The 20,061-nt window shown below is 42.5% G+C and overlaps 1 protein-coding gene across 5 annotated transcripts in view; it reads left to right on the forward strand.

Annotated features, from left to right (window-relative positions):
• Window positions 1-19,550, forward strand: part of ATXN2 (ataxin 2) — a 139,873-nt gene extending 120,323 nt beyond the window's left edge. For 3 of the 5 annotated variants that reach the window (XM_044275783.1, XM_044275784.1, XM_044275787.1), the window contains 5 exons: window positions 10,463-10,516; window positions 16,569-16,714; window positions 17,676-17,900; window positions 19,068-19,233; window positions 19,341-19,550. In XM_044275783.1, the coding sequence (XP_044131718.1) occupies window positions 10,463-10,516; window positions 16,569-16,714; window positions 17,676-17,900; window positions 19,068-19,233; window positions 19,341-19,369 (620 nt within the window). In that variant the 3' untranslated portion in view covers window positions 19,370-19,550. The remainder of the gene's footprint in view (window positions 1-10,462; window positions 10,517-16,568; window positions 16,715-17,675; window positions 17,901-19,067; window positions 19,234-19,340) is intronic. The other 2 variants (XM_044275786.1, XM_044275785.1) reach the window with 1 other exon arrangement.
• Window positions 19,551-20,061: the final 511 nt, after the last annotated feature.

The raw sequence follows: 20,061 nt of genomic DNA on the forward strand, positions 1-20,061 counted from the left end.
GGGGGCCGGTGCGTTCACTGTGCTCCGGCCCCCAGCTCCAGTAGTTATAAAATGTGTGCAATTAATAAGCATTCTATTCATGAGGCCCCCTCTGCAGTATTACATTCAATACAGCCACATCCTACTCACAGGGCTGTCATCTTAATGCTGGCCGGCCGGGCAGACGAGCGGCAGCGTCACGACTGACGTCACATGCCTGCGCCGCCTCCTTCATTCAGAAAGTAGGCCGGGCACATGACGTCAGTTGTGACGCTGCCGCTCATCTGCCCGGCCGGCCAGCATTAAGATAACAGCCCTGTGAGTAGGATGTGGCTGTACTGAATGTTCTACTACAGAGGGGGCCTCATGAATAGAATGCTTATTAATTGTACAACATTTTATAACTACTGGAGCTGGGGGCCGGAGAACAGTGAACGCACCGGCCCCCAGTCCCTCCCCGCTATTTTCTATTAATTGTACAATGGGGGGGGGGGGGTCTGTGGATGGCACTGTTATGGGGTGGGGGGGGGGTCTGTGGATGGCACTGTTATGGGGTGGGTGGGGGTCTGTGGATGGCACTGTTATGGGGTGGGTGGGGGTCTGTGGATGGCACTGTTATGGGGTGGGTGAGGGTCTGTGGATGGCACTGTTATGGGGTGGGTGAGGGTCTGTGGATGGCACTGTTATGGGGTGGGGGGTCTTTTAAAAGTATTTGGGCAAAAAGGCAGTTTCGGTTTCGGTCAAGAGGTATCCTGAATTTTCGGTTTCGGACCAGAATTTTCATTTCGGTGCACCCCTAATATATATCATTTCTCCATGAAAAATCAACGCAGCACTCGTCTTGTAAAAAAAACCCAAAAAAACGCAGTGTCTTTATTCACACATGTGACACAAAAATAGGCAACGTTTCAATCCCCTACCGGGATCCTTCTCAAGCCAGGTGCCTTGGCTTGAGAAGGATCCCGGTAGGGGATTGAAACGTTGCCTATTTTTGTGTCACATGTGTGAATAAAGACACTGCAGGTTTTTTTTTTTTTTACAAGAAGAGAGCTGCGTTGATTTTTCATGGAGAGATATGCCTGATGTCAAGGGTGAGACGCATGCACCTGATTATAAAAGTGAGTGCTGCCAGAATTTATTATATAATATATATATATATATATATATATATATATATATATATATATACAGACTATTATGTTAGTAAGAGTAGATCAGTAGAATTAGTATGACAGCTCTGTTGTTCTCTTGATAGGCCTAGATAAAGATGCCCACAGAATAACACTACATGAATTTCATGTGTGATGTTATAATTGAGTCACCGCAGGGGAGGCTTTCTTTGACCACAGTGAATGGTCTGTCTGAGAAAGTTAAGCGAGACTGTTTGCTATGCTAAAATTCCAAACAAAGGAGGAAGTTGAGAGACGGACAGGAAGTAGAATACATGGAGTGAGTTCAAACAATTATATCCAGAAAGCCATCCAACATTTTTTTTTTTTACAGTAGTCTCCCTTTAAGCCTGTCACTTTATTGAATATAAATTAAAAACAAAACTTTATTAAAGTATCTGTTTCCAGCGATCATTTATTTCATTTGATGAAGCTGTTAGTGTGTGGCTTTAGTTTCAAAAGGTTTTTCATCAAGTTTGCATGTGATAGTCAACATTAGTGACATAATGTGGAAAATCCCCATGCAGGATCACTGTGAAATGGTAGAAAAGCAAGTGAACCAAATATAAGAAAAAAAGAAAATAGTGTCTACTAGGCATTCATATAGAAAGTGCTTAGTTTATGTTTATGGATTGCATTGCTGTTAGTAGAAATGTACACTTCTTCGTGACCAGTAGGTCACTGTGACCCACAATGACCTACTGGTATGTTATGAGTGTTAAAATTACAATTAAGGTTGTATGGTACCTGCTTGCGTGTTGAGTTTGCTCTATATGCAGTTGGTGTTGGCCTTTATAATTCAGGCGTCACTTGCCCGCACTGACCAGGATCAGAGAACGCTGATCATGGTCATTTAACCCTTCATATGCCATCTCAATAACATGCACAGCATCAGGTTTAGACAGAGTGGTCGACTCCCTCTGCCTGTGAAAATCCCATAGACTGTAGTAATGTTCTGTTGCAGACTATGGGACAATCTATCAGAAGATTGCATATTCAAGCCCTGTAAGTGGACTAAAAAGTACAGTAAAAAGGTTTGAAAAATAAATTAAAATTAAAATTTTATTTCCCTTTTTCCAGTTTTACATATAAAAATAAACATGTATCAGCATTTCTAAAAGTGCTTGAACTACTAAAATATAAAAATATTTATTGTGCGCGGAGAGCTCCAAAAATGGAAGAAGAAAAATAACTGTTGCCCTGGGCCTCTTTCTCTCCCCCCCCCCCCCCCCCCAAAACAAAAACAAACAACAAAACAAAAACATATACCGTATTTTTCGCCGTATAAGACGCACTTTTTCTCCCTGCGATGCCCCTGTGTCTTATACGGCGAATGCTGTCAGTTTTACATCGCAAGCTGCGATGAGCGAGCGGGGACTAGGGGAGGGACTGGGAGGAGGAGCTGGGTGCCTGCAATAGCAGCGGGGCGGTGCAGTAGCTGTACTATAGCCACGCCCCACCGGTATACTAATATAAAATGTCTTATTCAATTAATAGTTATTAAATATACCCCTTCATTCCTAATAGTACCTTAAATCCTAACCGCTTCAGTACAATGCAGGCCGGACGGGCGGCAGCTTAACTCCCTGATGTCACGTGCCTGCGCCGCCTACTTTATGAATGAAGCAGGCGGCGCAGGCAAGTGACGTCAGTGAGTGACACGCCGGCCTGCCTGCCTCCATTGTACTGAAGCGGTTAAGATGTACGGTACTATTAGGAGTTGGGGGGCATGTTTAATAACTATTACCGGTAATTGAATAAGACATCTTATTCTTGTATACTGGAGCGGCGGGGGATCTGTGGATGACATTTTTATGGGGGACATCTGTGGATGGCAGTTATGGGCTGGGAGGCTCTGTGGATGGCACTGTTATGGGCTGGGGGGTCTGTGGATGGCACATATATAACAGATCCCCCCCCCCCCCCCTCTAACAGTGCCACCCACAGATCCCCCCCCCCCTTCTAACAGTGCCACCCACAGATCCCCCCCCCCCCTGTAACAGTGCCACCCACAGATCCCCCCCCTGTAACAGTGCCAGCCACAGATCCCCCCCCCGTAACAGTGCCCATCAGATCCCCCCCCATAACAGTGTCTGTCATCCACAGATTCCCCCCCCCCCCCCCCATAACAGTGTCCGTCATCCACAGATTCCCCCCCCCCCATAACAGTGTCCGTCATCCACATATTCCCCCCCCATAACAGTGTCCGTCATCCACATATTCCCCCCCCCCCCCCATAACAGTGTCCGTCAGCCACATATTCCCCCCCCCCATAACAGTGTCCGTCATCCACAGATTCCCCCCCCCCCCATAACAGTGTCCGTCATCCACAGATCCCTCCCCCCCCCCTCCCAATAACAGTGTCCGTCATCCACAGATCCCCAGTAATAGTGCCATCCACAGACCACCATTAGTTCCAAACCCACCAAACATACAGCACACCTTTTGGTTAAAAAGAAAAAAATTCTTATTATTTTCCTCCCCAAAAATCTAGGTGCGTCTTATACGGCGAAAAATACGGTACCCTAAGATGGTAGGAATAAAGACCGCACCTTGCCCCATAAATTGTGGTGCAATCATTGTACCAACCCCCAGAATAAGGCTGGCATGTAATTTTTAGTGCACAAAAAACACAAAACCCAAAAGAACTTGGTGGAATTCTTCTTCTTCTTTTTTTTTTGTTTTACCCCACAATAATTTCTTTTCTTGTTGTCCAATACAAGCTATGGCAAATTTAAATCTTGCCATTTAAAAAAATAAATAAATAGATAGATAGATATATATATATATATATATATATATATATATATATATCTATATATATCTATCTCTTGTCCTGCAAAAAATAAGCCGTGAAACTACAGCTCCCAACATGCTTCACTTCTATAGGAGAACAGCTGAGTAAGTGTGCATGCTGGGAGTTGTAGTTATACTTACCATCCGAAGCAGTTGTGCAATCTATTATCCATCTACCAACGCTGCTTGTAAGAAGTGTTCACACTCCAACTCATCTGATAAGGCTACTTTCACACTTGCGGCAGTGTGATCCGGTGGGCAGTTCCGTTGTCGGAACTGCCCGCGGGATGAAAGCATTTGTGAGATGCATCCGGATACGGATCAGTCTCACAAATGCATTGCAAGAACGGATCAGTCTCTCCGCTTGTCATGCGGATAGACGGATCCGTCTTGTATCTTTTTTTTTTTACATTTGTACTGGTCTGCGCATGCGCAGACCGGAAAGACGGATCCGGCAAAAGCTCAAGCTTTAAGATGGTTTTCCATTGTGGTGCAGCTTTAAAGAAACACTCCCACAAAAATGTTTAACCTCCCTTCTGATCCTCAGCTGTGTCATGTGACTAACACTCTGCCTCTCCAACTGACACAGAACAGGAAGTCAGTTACTTCTCCATTCATTCCTATGAGACCAACATTGAGGCTCCAATACAAATACATAAAGAAACTGGCATGTCCACACACAAGATGCTGTGTTATTTGGAAAGCCAGAGTGCCAGTCAACTGCGGATCAGCAGTTATAACTCACAGTCTCTGGTAAGAAGATTACCTTCACTACAGATTATAGCAATAGCAGTACTGCGTCACCATTGTTAATGTCATTACTGAGTTTCTCCCCATTAAAGAAGCACCCATCACAGATCCCCCCCCCATAACAGTGTCTGTCATCCACAGATTCCCCCCCCCCCCATAACAGTGTCCGTCATCCACATATTCCCCCCCCCCCATAACAGTGTCCGTCATCCACAGATCCCCAGTAATAGTGCCATCCACAGACCACCATTAGTTCCAAACCCACCAAACATACAGCACACCTTTTGGTTAAAAAGAAAAAAATTCTTATTATTTTCCTCCCCAAAAATCTAGGTGCGTCTTATGGGCCGATGCGTCTTATACGGCGAAAAATACGGTACCCTAAGATGGTAGGAATAAAGACCGCACCTTGCCCCATAAATTGTGGTGCAATCATTGTACCAACCCCCAGAATAAGGCTGGCATGTAATTTTTAGTGCACAAAAAACACAAAACCCAAAAGAACTTGGTGGAATTCTTCTTCTTCTTTTTTTTTGTTTTACCCCACAATAATTTCTTTTCTTGTTGTCCAATACAAGCTATGGCAAATTTAAATCTTGCCATTTAAAAAAATAAATAAATAGATAGAGATATATATATATATATATATATATATATATATATCTCTATCTCTTGTCCTGCAAAAAATAAGCCGTGAAACTACAGCTCCCAACATGCTTCACTTCTATAGGAGAACAGCTGAGTAAGTGTGCATGCTGGGAGTTGTAATTTTCACAAAAGCTGGAAGTTGCTGACCTCTGCATTGATGGCATGTCACTAGGGTGTATCAAGGTTCGATCAGTGAGGTTTTGATCCCTGGGGTGGTCTCAACCAATCACTAGAGTGTTAAAGGCGTTCTGAAGTATGTTTAAACTGATGATCTATTCTCTGGATGGATCATCAGCATCTGATCGGAGGGGATCTAACACCCAGGACCCCCGCCGATCAGCTGTTTGAGAAGGCAGCGGCGCTCCAGGAGCGCCGTGGCCTTCTCACTGTTTACCGCAGGCCCAGTGACGTCACCACTAATATCAACTGGCCTGGGCGGGGCTAAGCTCCATTCAAGTAAACAGAGCTTGGCACCGCCCAGGCCAGTTGATACTAGTCGTGATGTCACTGGGCCGGCGGTAAATGGTGAGAATGCCGTGGCGCTCTTGGAGCGCCGTTGCCTTCTCAAACAGCTGATTGGCGGGGGTCAGACCCTCGCCGATTAAATGCTGATGATCTATCCAAAGGAAACAAACTGCAGTACCCCTTAAAGGTAGCATCATTATTATTTAGCTTCTGTTTGTACAGTGCAGCCTCATAATTAAAAAGCCAAGCAGAGCACAAGTTGCCCTACACCTGACGAGTATTGCTGTGACTTCATTCTAGCATTATGACCTCCGTTTTAGTCAGACCCAAAGTCATTTAGTGGAAATTGGTCATTACCATTTCTTGGCCCTTGTCTAAATGCAGGGCAGCATGGTGACAGATGGTGCTCCCCACGAAAGTAGAATTTAGCTGACCCTCAAACAGGGCCTTTAAAATAACAATTCTCTGGACTGTGTGGCCACTTCCTGTATTTTAGCTCAGGTATCTCGGAGGCATGGCAGTGTAAAAGGTATATTCACATGGGGCAATAATATCTTAAATTGTCAAAACCACATCTAAATATGGAGATTGGCAAAAATGTTTCCATATCTATTTCTGTGGATCACTGCAATAGCAGTACTGCGTCACCATTGTTAGTCATTACTGAGTTTCTCCCCATTAAAGAAGCACTCTAACAATTTTTATATTCTCTGACCTGTTAGAAAGGTGCATGATGTAATCTGTAGTGAAGGTAATCTTCTTACCAGAGACTGTGAGTTATAACTGCTGATCCGCAGTTGACTGGCACTCTGGCTTTCCAAATAACACAGCATCTTGTGTGTGGACATGCCAGTTTCTTTATGTATTTGTATTGGAGCCTCAATGTTGGTCTCATAGGAATGAATGGAGAAGTAACTGACTTCCTGTTCTGTGTCAGTTGGAGAGGCAGAGTGTTAGTCACATGACACAGCTGAGGATCAGAAGGGAGGTTAAACATTTTTGTGGGAGTGTTTCTTTAAAGCTGCACCACAATGGAAAACCATCTTAAAGCTTGAGCTTTTGCGCGCACACACACCCACGCTCTTACTTGCACTTTGTAAAGTGCATGAAGGACACACACACACACACACACACACTCTCTTACACTTTGTAAAGTGCATGAAGGAGATAATGATTTCAGGCCGGCAAGATTCTGCATTATAGCAGGTGTGTAGTGAATGTAGATAATCTTTAGAGATTTAGGGTACTTTCACATTAGCGGTTTTCTTTTCCAGCATAGCGTTTAAAATCCTGGAATGCCGGATCCGTCTTTCCGGTCTGCGCATGCGCAGACCAGTACAAATGTAAAAAAAAAGATACAAGACGGATCCGTCTATCCGCATGACAAGCGGAGAGACTGATCCGTTCTTGCAATGCATTTGTGAGACTGATCCGTATCCATCTCACAAATGCTTTCATCCCGCGGGCAGTTCCGACAACGGAACTGCCCACCGGATCACACTGCCGCAAGTGTGAAAGTAGCCTTATCAGATGAGTTGGAGTGTGAACACTTCTTACAAGCAGCGTTGGTAGATGGATAATAGATTGCACAACTGCTTCGGATGGTAAGTATAACTGCATTTTTCTAAAACTAGTAATGTTGGTTAGTTTGCCGGTTTCTATTTTATGTAGTTTCATGATGCTCTTTGTCCACATTCCCAGTTATCATAAAAGAGCTTTTTAATAATCATGGGAATTTCTTCTTGTATGATCAGCTGCTGCTTTGCCAAACAGAGAATCCTTGTTTGTAGCTTTCTCTACAGCTTGAGGTTTTCCATTCCCTATTCATAAGCAGCGCTGCTAGTCACATAAATAAGTGTACACTATATAGGATATGGACAATCGCTGCCTTGTCATCCTTGTATCTTACATGTATATTTTCAGCCCTGGAACACAGTAGACAAGGGTCTTATTTTATTTTCATTTTTTAAGAGTTTCCAGCATGATCTTCCCTGTTATGGTTATATAGGTATTTGTCACAGGCACCTTTTGCCATCCTGCCCTGGGGTGTCTTTCAAGTGCTTGTTTAGGTTAAAATAAGGCTGCTTTCACACCAGAGTTTTTGCTGGATCCGTCATGGATCAGCAAAACCGCTTCCGTTCTGATAATACAACCATCTGCATCCATTATGAACGGATCTGGTTGTATTATCTTTAAAATGGCCAAGACTGATCCATCTTGAACTCAATTGAAAGTCTATGGGGGCGCACCACATCCTGGACAGAAAAACACTTCTTGCAGCGTTATTGGGTCCGCGATGGGGACGCAACCAAACAGATCTTAGTAGCGGGAAGGAAAAGCGCATAGCCTACGTTATATTCACTTTATCAAATCCTCACAGTTGCAGCACATGACATGCCTGTATTGTGCAAATGACCACTGCAGCCAGTCACAGGCCTTAGTGACTGGTGAGGCCAGTGGTTGGACTGCATGGGCTGCAGGTAAAACATAATGCTGCTGCTGCTGCGGCGAGGAGGAGCGGATGGGTTCAGAGTGGGAAGTATCATTTTATTATACTGGAGTGGTAAAGAAGAAATCGCAGCACAACAAACAGGTCTTCATATAGGTGAATAAGCACTTGTCACTGGAACCTGAAGTGCTGCAATTTCTTCTGCTAGATATTTTCTACCTATGATCAGGACCTGTTCTCTGGCACCATGACTGCTTAACACGCCAAGTGCAGTTGACTCTTTGCATCAGTATTAGATTTTGGGGTTTATTCACAGGCTGTGCTTCTGTTGCATTTTGACAAACTGTTCACCACGCTATGATGAAACCCATGTGAATAAATCCCTATAACAAATCTTTTCCATGTTCTTATACATTTGTGCTTGGTCTCTTGCTTCTTGCTGTACAGGCTGCCTGCAGATCAGACACCTTACAGCTAACAAAGTACCCTTGTTCATATTAACATGAAGTAAACATTAGATGAATAAAAAATGAAGTTCAAATTGTAAAGTACAGGGATATCAAATATTTGATTATCTGCATTATAAAGCCAATGTGGTGGTAGTGTATGAAAATCTGCAGAATTGCATTTTTTTAATGCAGTCCCCCATTCTACAAAATTAATACAAATTAAATGCACATTTAGTATGTATGTGCCTCAAATGATAACTAATGCAAAAAAACTAATTTAGACCAGCACATGCGAACAATATAACAAAGTATAGGTGCACATTACCTTGGCTGAAACGCTATATGTAGCAGCACACTGCGCCATGCACATGCAAACACTGGAAACATGAGTTAGGGCCCATTCACGTGACAGTGTGATGGCCGTATTTGTAATGGCCGTTTTCAGAACTGATTAATGTCTATGGAGTTATTCACATGGCCATGAAATCAGTGAGACCATTTTTAACCGCGGTTTAGACAGGAGGACATCCGTCAATAGCCATTAAAAATACTCCCCTCACTACTTGAGTGCATGGGAACACTTGCTCCACACTGGCATAAGGACCTGACACTTGATCACGCTGGGAATGTCAGGTCCTGCTGCCTGCAGGGCAGAACTAGTGTTCCCAAAAGTGCCTGTGGAGAGGGGAGTTTATTTTTTATGTTGGAGCTTTACTAAGGGGCATTAAATAAATTGCCGATCACGTTTGGGGGGGGGGGCACATTCTGTATACGAAGACCACTGCAGGTATTGGGATGTTTAAAGGAAATAAATTTCATTCGTTTTTAATGGACAGAAAATATATGGACGCGAAAAACTGACAAAGTGCACCAGTTTTTAATGATCGTGTGAATGTGCCCTTATTCCGACTTGGGTTACTGCTGCACTTTCTAGACTTGCAAACCGCTGTGGGACCAATCCCAATACGTATCGCTGCCAACAGTAAGGGTGGGTTCACATCACATTTTATTCCTGCGTTTGACGTACAGGGGGGGAGTGTCAAAGCATTTCTCAGCCTCATAGCCCTTTTACATGGGCCGTTATCAGTAACTATTGGTTTTTATGAATACTCATTCTCAGTAAATGACTGCCAATTAACTGACAAATGAGCAGACTCTTGTCATGTATTCACAGCTTTCAGGCACAGTAGCAATAGTTCACCCTACAGTAGCGATCATTGCTGCATCTACATGTGACTATTGAGTGGGCAACAATCAGGAATGAACATTCCTTCTTACTGATCAAATAAGTAGCAAATCTACTCGAGCCGTGTGTGTCTGATCGGTTATCTGCTATAGGGCATCTGATAACGGTGCTGACTTCTAGGATGGACATTGGCTTTGTAGAAGGCTATCCACGGCATCCAGTTAGAAGTCCTGCTGGAGCATCCCCAACTTGATGCTATGGTGTAACCACTGATAATAGCCACACTTGTTTGGCCTCTGTATTGAACAGCTAGTTATTGTGTATTTTTAGGGTGGTGAGGGTCAACCGGTGATTTTCTGAACACTAATCTGGAGAATGCTAACCTGTCTTTTCATACCTTCTTCAAAATCTTGAGTGACGATGAATGTGTGCGTGACTACCGATACGATGACGTCTTTCGTGCTTCAGTTGGAAGCCATAGCACAATAGATTTCATATTCATTGTCCATCATGTCAGTCTTGCACTGCTTTCATCAAAGGCTAATTTACGTTTCTATTTCCCCAAATTCAGCATGTCCTAAAATTCCAAACAACAAGGAGACTGCCCCTTCTTTCTACTTTGCCAGTGAGTTGTTGTCTTTGATTTCCTTGCTTTTACTTGACTGTGCTTGTAACCTCACATTTTACACCAGAACATGTGGGCTAGGAGAAGGGGCTCATGAATACATGCTTTGTAGTCTAGAACCACAATACTGCCTCCTGCTGGAGATTGGGTGATGACATCACTTGTCATTCAGACATGCATTAAAATGTGAACCCAGGAAAGAAGAACCCCTGTTCCCCATTTTCAGAGGAGCAGTGTCTGCAGTACCTCTTCGTTTAAATAAATGGGAGATGCAGAATTGGTTGAGGAGGGGAAAAGTAAGGCTAGAAGAATAGGGATCTCTCGTTCTCAGAAGTCCAGTGACCACACATTTATGCAATGTCTGGTTGATAGACTATGTAAGAAATAAAAGTAACCAGTAAATGTATGAAAAAAATTACTATATAGAAATACTGTATATTTTATTTACACTTAGGCAAGTTATACAAATGTATGTATATAGCAGAGTATTAAGAGTATTATCCAGTGCTTAACCAGGCATATTCCAGGCCAATCAAGTGACTGCATAATATAATATATATTCATTCGTTCGTAAAACCACATGGAAATAGTTACGATGAGTCTGAAATTAACTATCCAAATCTGTTTAAAATGTACAGTTCTTCTATATGTATTGTTTCAGCATCCTGTTTTGTTTTTATTTTGGGAGTGCTTGAATACTGTTTTAATGCCACAAAAATTCCCTTTCAATCCTTCAGCAGAGTTAGGGTACTTTCACACTAGCGTTTTTGTTTTCCGGTATTGAGTTCCGTCCTAGGGGCTCAATACCGGAAAAAAACAGATCAGTTTTATCCAAATGCTTTCTGAATGGAGAGCAATCCGTTCAGGATGTCTTCAGTTCAGTCACTTTACGTTTTTCGGATGGAGAAAATACTGCAGCATGCTGCGGTGTTTTCTCCATCTAAAATTCCAGAACACATGCCGGATCCGTCATTATTTTACATTAAAATGCATTAATGCCAATCCGGCTCTAAGTTTTCTGGAAAAACATATCCGGTTTTGCGGTCTGCACATGTGCAGACCTTTTTAAAAATGTGAAAAAGATAAATACCGGATCCGTTTTACCGGATGACAACCGGAGAGACGGGTCCATTATTGCAATACATTTGTGAGACTGATCCGCATCCGGATCCGTCTACAAATGATATCCGTTTGCATACAGATTGCCGGATCAGGCAGGCAGTTCCCTCACTGTTAGTGTGAAAGTACCCTTAAAGAAAGCATGCTAAACATAGGAGCCCCTACGATTTGCATGTTTTGTTCACTGCTCTTAAAGAGACAGTGAGGCAATAATTTTATGTAAGGGAAATTAACATATCTTGCATTTTCGGGGGTGCATATCTAACCATGGTCCATTACCCACTTACCTTCCTTGTTATGATGTATGTACCTCTTATTAAAAGGGGTTGTCTGGCCTCTGAGCTGACAACCCCTTAGGCTAGGTCTACACAACGACATTGTTGCGCGACAAAATGGATTTTCTGCGACTGTTGCGTTGCAGCATGTTGCAGTGTGACACCATAGACTGTCCTGTGACATTTGTGCAACAAAATGTCGCACGACAAATGTCGTTGTGTAGACCTAGCCTTATGGTCCTAATGTGTGCAACAACCTCAGGATAGGTCATCAGTATCTGATTGGTGGGGTCCGACACCCGGGACCCCTATTGATCAGCTGTTTGAGAAGGCGCCGGCACTCCTGTGAGCACAGCACCGTACATTGTATAGAAACTGTGCTTGGTATCGCAGCTCAGCCCCATTCACTTCTAACTACCGTGAACGTGTATCACTGGCCTAGGAGCCCCAGTGCCTTCTCGCACAGCTGATTTGCGGGGTCACAGTTGTCAGACCCCCACTGATCACATACTGATGAACTTAGAGGACCTGTCACCAGAAAAAGCAATGCAACCCCTTTCTCCTGTACCAATATCTGTTCACAGGATGTGGAAAAAGCAGAGATGTAAATGTATAAATTGCAGGTTTTACTGAGTCTTTTCCCACAAAACTATAGATCAATCTGCTCAGCTCTTCTTGCTCTACAACATGGCGATTTCAGATTGCATTGCATTTTGTGATGACCAGTCCTCTTCAAATGTATTGGGATTTTATGCGATAGACCAACACAAAGTAGCAAGTATGTCTAGTGCAGGGGTGCACAACCTTTTCTGGTTGGGGGCAGCATTGTCAGCCAGAACCAATTCCAAGGGCCGAAAATAAAACTTAAAGGGGTATTGCCAACTAAAATACTAGATTCATGTCATATTGAGCATATAGTATATATCATAAATGTCTAGTTACACTTACAGGTCTGCCATCTAATGGCAGAATACATGAAAGATACATGTGAGCAGCCACAAGACAATACATGTTTGTTACCAGATGGTTGGGGGCCACGCAGAATGGTATCGAGGGCCGCAGGTTGTGCATCCCTGGTCTAGTAAAGAGAAAATATACGTGGTTTTCAAAATGTTGTAATAAAAACCTGAAGTGTGGTGCTCATTTGTATTCAGCCCCATGTACTCAGATACCCCTAAATAAGATCTAGTGTGGCCAATTGTCTTCAGAAGTCACCTAATTAATAGAGTCCACCTGTGTGTAACTGCTTTCCATAATGAAAGCACTCCTTAGTATTCACTTTATAAGATGCACTGACATCTCCCCCCACACACACATATTGACCGAAATTTACTATGAACAATGTATCGCAATAAAACAGTCTCAGAAACGGTTGGATAAGTAAAAAGCATTACAGAGTTTTCACCACATAAAATGTGGTCAAAATAAGCTTTATCCTTAAGGGGTTAAGCTCTCCTATTTAGTCTTGGGTGTCCACTGTAATAGCCCTTCCAAGGACTTATGAAAGGATTCCTACCACATGTTATGAAGTCTATATTGACTTGCATTGATTTGTTGTCATCATCCATGGTTCCTGTATGGATGCTATGTATGAAAGCACATCACAATGTGCAGTTAACGCAGGATCATCTGTTACTTGCAAGATGAGCAAGTATGGCAAATGCATGTTGCTGAACTTGACCATAACCAGTCTTTTTTTAAAAAGCCTCTGGCCGTTTGTATTTCTTTAGAGGACATGCCACCACAAAATGCAGTACAGCATGTTATAGAACAGGAGATGCTGAGCAGATATATAATTTTGTGGGAAAAGATTCAGTAAAACCTGTAATCTATACATTTATATATCTGGTCTTTTGGAGCTCAGGGATGCCCATTTGGCTATTATAAATAATTGATCGCACTCCATATATATGTGTGTATACATGATATATCAAAAACTCCAGCAAAATTGCGTTGGTATTCTTTATTATAGTGTGGCAAAGTAACATTATGTGTGTATACAGAGATAGCGGTCAGTCACTATAAGGGTCCATTCACACGTCCTGTTTTTTTTCATCCTGAAAAACGGTCCGTTTTTTGCGGATCCGTTGTTCCTGAAAATGTTTCCGTATGTCATCCGTTTTTTGCGGATCCGCAAAAAACGGGAACATGTATACATTTCAATAATCAAATAAAGTTGTTTGGATTTCTTTGAAAAAAAAAAAAAAAAAAAAAAATTATGTGTTTCCAGGAACGGAATCCGCAAAAAACGGATGACATACGGAATGACATCCGAATGTCATCCGTTTTTTGCGGATCCATTGACTTTGTATTGTACCAGGATCCGATTTTTCAGGACAAGAATAGGACATGTTTTATATTTAAACGGACATGCGGAACGGAACAACGGAAACGGACAGCACACATTGTGCTGTCCGATTTTTTCCAGGACCCATTGAAAATGAATGGGTCCAGATCTGGTCCTGATCTGTTCCTGAAAAAACGGAACAGATCAGGAAAGAAAAAACGGACGTGTGAATGGACCCTTAAGACCTCAACCATGTACAACTGAAGTCGGAAAGAGCAGAGCTATAAATGTAGAAATTGCAAGTTTTACGGAATATTTTCCCACAAAACTATATCAAACTGCTCCGCCCCTCCTGCTGATTGCATTTCATTGTGTGGTGACAGGTTCTCTATAATGGGACACTTCCATCAGAAAGGGGTATTTTTTTTAAACTCCATACTCTTATTTAAAAAAAAAAAAAAAAAAAAAAAAAAAAAATTGTCTTTTTGGGCTGTTTTTCATTTCGGCAGTACTATGCCACTCAGAATTAAATACAAAATATTGTCATTCTTTATCTGTCAGCACAGATAGACAAAACTCCCATTCAGAAAGGTAATCCGTTATTTAGTTTACTGCTACTGTGGAGGGAGAGGTTATCTTCTAGTATAAGTAGATGCGGAAATTGGATAACAGTGTGACAGCTCTGTTATTCCCTGGATAGGCCTAGATAAAGATGCCCCCAGAAGAGCCTTGCACTGATCAGTGTGATGTCTAATTGAGTCGCTCCTCCCTTTTCCCTCTCTGACCGCAGTGATGGTCTGACTGAAAAAGTCAAGTGAGACTGTTTGCGATGTTAAATGTCCAAACAAAGAAAGGAGTTAGGATCCGAGGCAGAAAGTAGAATACATTGAGTGATTTTAAAAAAAAATCCAGAAAACCACCCACTTGTTTTTTTTGTAAAAAAAATATAATAATGGAAGCCTCTTGTTAACTGGTTCCTCAGTTTGTAGAGTTGATGAGTTGTCCAAGTTATATCATCTACTCTGTGATTTTAATTAGTCCTGCAATCAACAATTCCCTTCTGCTAAATCCAAAACTGCTACATCAGTGTAACTGTCGTTGACCTGTTTTTTTGGCATCTTGATGGTTCAGAGTTACCGGGGTATTGTACTAATTAACATGTAGTTGGTATTGTCTGTGTTTGTCTACATGTCTGCATGCTGGACCTTGCCTTGGTAGCAGAGCCATAACTTAAAGCTTCTGGCCCCCAGTGCAAAGTCTGTAAAAAGACTGCTCACCAACCATTTGTAATACTGGTGTTGTCTTCTTTGGCAAAGATGCTTTTGGGTCCCCTCAAAGTCTAGGGCCCAATAGTAACTGATACTTCACTACCCCTCTAGCTAGGAGGTTGATAGGATCAGTAATCTCTATTCACACAGCCTCCTTTCCTGCTGATGTGATCCTCTCTTTCACGCTCAATATAAGGGTCCATTCACACATCCGTTGTGTATTGCAGATCCGCAATACACCCGGCCGGCACCCCCCATAGAACTGCCTATTCTTGTCCGCAATTGCGGACAAGAATAGGACATGTTCTATTTTTATCCGGAGCTTCGGACCGGGGACGCCCCCCGGAGATGCGGATGTGGACAGCATGCTGTGTTGTCTGTATCCATTCCTGCCCCACAGAGAAAGATTGGCTCCGCACCCGTTCCGCAGAATTGCGGAACTTGTGCGGGCACATTCACGGAAGTGTGAATAGACCCTAATGCTAGGTCTACACGGCGACATTTGTTTAATGGTAGTGTATGGTGTCGCTCTGAGACATGCTGTGACGCGTTACATTCGCAGCATGTCGCATGTTGCAGTGCGACACCATAGACTACCATTATATAAATTGTCAGGAGACATTGGTGCTACAAAATGTTGCGCAACAAATGTTGCAGTGTAGTTCTGCCCTATCTGTCGCTCGACTCTTATTGTCGTCGTGTAGATCTAGCTTAAAGCTCTCGTGCAATGCAGGAATGTGTCCGTCTGAATAAAGCCTGTCACCCTAACATGCGCCCTCTACTGCATGCACAGTGCAAAGCTGTTCTATTGAAGCTGCCATGGCAACCCCAGAGCAAGCAGTAATGTAAGCAATATTTTACAATTCTGCACAGTTGCAATACCATAGGTAGAGAGAAACCAAACCTGGGCATTAAAAACTGGACGGCAGTGAATCGCATCCTTTATTAATGTGAAATAGAGCTGTGGTCTCTTTATTGCCACCTGTTTGTAAGGTATCATCCACTGTTCATATAGATATGACTACATGCTTCTGCCATTACTGATGTTTTACAAGACCATTTTTTTTTTCTCAGTTAATTAGTTTTCTCCTTCTCCTTTCCAGTTTCCACTAGCTCTCTAGCACAGCAGTATGCACACCCCAGTGCTGCATTACACCCACACCCTCCTCATCCTCAGCCTTCAGCCACTCCAACTGGACAGCAGCAATCTCAGCATGGAGGTAGTCATCCAGCACCAAGCCCAGTTCAGGTAATGGTATAAAGTGTTTGCTTTACAGGATTTTCCAGGTTTATAATATCAGTGTCCTAGCCTCAGGATAGACCATAAATATCAGATAGACAGGGGTCTGAATCTAGGCACCCCTGACGATCAGTAAGTTGAAGGACGGCAATACCATGTGAGAAATTCAGCCTCTTCATTGTCTACATCGGTCTGTCTTCCTGGATGTCGTCTAATTAATAGCGGTAGTGCAGAATATTGCAGCTTAGTCCTGTTCAATTGAAATAGTTGATCTTCAGGGTTGTCAATAGTCTGACCCTCCACTATTCTGAGGTTAGACCCTCAATATTCTGATCTCAGAAAACTATTTCACATTATGTCAAGCCAATATAGGCTTATCTTGCCTCGTGATATTGATAAAACCCACATCGAAGGAGAGCTTAATGGTCCTAGAGCTTAAAGAGGACCTTTCACCAGAATAAAACTTCTAAAGTAACTATACAGGCATGTAGAGCGGCGCCCAGGGACCCTCCTGCACTTACTATTATACCTGGGCGCCGCTCCGTTCTCCCGTTATTGCCTCCGGTATCTTCACAGTTAGGCTCCACCCAGGGGAACCTGCCGGCGCCTCCTTCTCCCATGCTGTAGTGCTGGCCAATCACAGCGCTCAGCTCATAGCCTGAGAGAGAAAAAAGCGGATCAGAATTCAGAGGAACTAGCCCATTCTTCTTAGTTGTCACCTCTGTATTGACTGATGTACTGTATTTTACATGTTCACGCTGTAATAAAATATTTTTTGAGACTAATTTAAGGATGACATAATAAATATGGATGCTTTGTTTTTTTTTTTTTGTTTTTTTTTTCTTCTCATTAAAGATGACTACAATTAAACAAAAAAATGTCTTTGCCAATGAAACAACACCCATTGTTACCAAAGACTTTTCCTCCTTTATGAAGAGAAGTAATAAGTAATGTTTATTCTTCTTCATAGCACCATCAGCACCAGGCGGCCCAGGCTTTGCACCTTGCTAATCAGCAACAACAGAATGCCATTTACCATACGGGGCTGGCTCCAACTCCACCTTCTATGACCCCAGGCTCTAATGCTCAGTCCCCACAAAACAGCTTCCCAACACAGCAGACAGTTTTCACAATCCACCCCTCACATGTCCAGACTGCCTATACCAATCCACCTCATATGGCTCATGTGCAACAGGTAAGTAAGAGTTTTTAATGCAAAAATACATGTGAATTCAATCATGGTGTTCATGAACAGGTATTTAGGGGTCTCATTACAGATGTGATGTATCAGTTACAGGTATGGCATAACTTTTTGTACAGCTAAGGGTATGTTTAAATTTGCATTGGAGAATACATTCGGAGCCTCTGTCACATACATTTTCTAAAATATTTGAGAGAAGTCCTGCATGCAAAAACATTTTCTCCATAAAAGAAACCAAACGTATCCCATTATAGTCAGTGGGATCTGTTAAGCTCTGTTCCTGTCAGTTATGTGCCGAATCCGACACTTATGTTTCTATTCTTCTGCTCCTATGATAGAGCAGAATAATGGAAAATAATAGTGCGATGTGAACAAGCTCTTATATAAAAAAAAAATATATTTTTTATTTTGTGTGTCATAACTGGAGGTAAAATGTCACTGCTTATTGCTTTGGGGAGCATGTTGATTAGGTCTCCATATAACAACATTATCTAATGTGTATAGCCAGCTTAGGACCAGGCATCTGACTTGGGGCCCTTGCACACGACCGTATGCCCTCTGAGACATACGGTCCGTGAGCGGGCCATATGTCCTGGAGCGACATTGATCGTACACACAGCATCATAGATTGCAATGATGCTGTGCACGTCGGGCCGCCCACAGAACTATTGTCCCACACTCATAAGATTATATGAGTGCGGGACAATAGCACCGCGGGCGGCCTGACGTGCACAACTGCATTGTAATCTATGATGCTGTGTACTCCTGTGTGCACGATTCAGCTCCGGGACATATGGCCCGCTCACAGACTGTATATCTCGGAGAGCATACGCTTGTGTGCAAGGGCCCTTATTGAGACATACCCAATGATCATGTGATCTGCCATGTAATCAGGTTTTGCATTAACTCGATCATTGCTACATTTTTTTTTTGTATACTCAGTGCTCAGGAAGTTAAACATGTATAACATTTGAGAAAGCCGAAGTGGCCCTAAGCAGCTTCTGCCTTCCCTCTGCATTGCCCATCTTTCTCTTCCATGGTACCAGTACAAACTATTGTGCAAACTTCCCTGCATAGATAAACACACCATCACAAATGTTTCCAGTCCTTAGTTGACATCACCTGAACACGTCTGACTTTCCTATCGTCTTTACTGTTTAGGCTCATGTTCAGTCGGGAATGGTTCCTTCTCATCCAACTGCTCACCCTATGATGCTGATGACTGCACAGCCTCCAGGTGGTCCTCAAGCAGCGCTTGCACAGAGTGCATTACAGCCCATTCCTGTTTCTACAACTGCACACTTCCCCTACATGACACATCCTCCAGGTGAGCGTTGGATTAGAATATCAGCAGGTTTTTAAATGGATCACTTTTCTGTGTTTCTCTTTAGGTCCTTAGTATTAACAACTTGTTTTATTGTTTTTGTCACTCAGTCCAAGCACATCACCAACAACAGCTCTGAACTTGGAGTTTCTGTGAAAAAAAGGCTGGAACCCTTTTGTAGGCCAAAAATTCTCCCGCCACCTTCTTCCCACCGATGGAAGTTGTGACAACTAGAATTTCTCATTTTTGTTTATAAAAAAAAAAATACAACAAAACCTGATTTCTGCTAACCTCCAATAGGAATGCTAACTGATCACCTTGCAGTGGGAAAGATTCAAACGGAGTAGCGGCATGTAGGAGCTTGCAGGCTGTCCGGACACTGCATCGCTCTTCCTAAAGCCAACCTTTGCTTGCTGATAACTGGAAGTTATTTATTTTTAAAGGCCCTTCTAAGTTATGAACTCATCAGCTAGCGAAAGAAGTAACACGAGTGATTCTTGCTGCTATCTTCACCTTACAAACAAAAATCAAGACTCTAAAACCCCTTTTTATGTCTAAACTTGAAACCGATTCAGTAAAATTTCTATCATCAAACTGATGGATTATTATTTATGAATCAGGTTTGATGTGGCCTCTGTCTTGTGACAGTGGGGTAACTTTTAAGTTAAGGAAAAAAAAACTTTTACTTTGTAGATAATATAAAATAAAAACTGAAAAAAAAAATTAAAAATAAAAAAGTTTTAAAAACTGAAAACAGACTTTGTGTTTAACTTAAGTTGTTGAAGGGGTTCACTGTCATTATGTTTACCCTTAGACAAGAGACTTAGAGAA

The sequence above is a fragment of the Bufo gargarizans genome, chromosome 1, assembly GCF_014858855.1.
Source record: "Bufo gargarizans isolate SCDJY-AF-19 chromosome 1, ASM1485885v1, whole genome shotgun sequence".
Classification (NCBI taxonomy): Eukaryota; Metazoa; Chordata; class Amphibia; order Anura; family Bufonidae; genus Bufo; species Bufo gargarizans.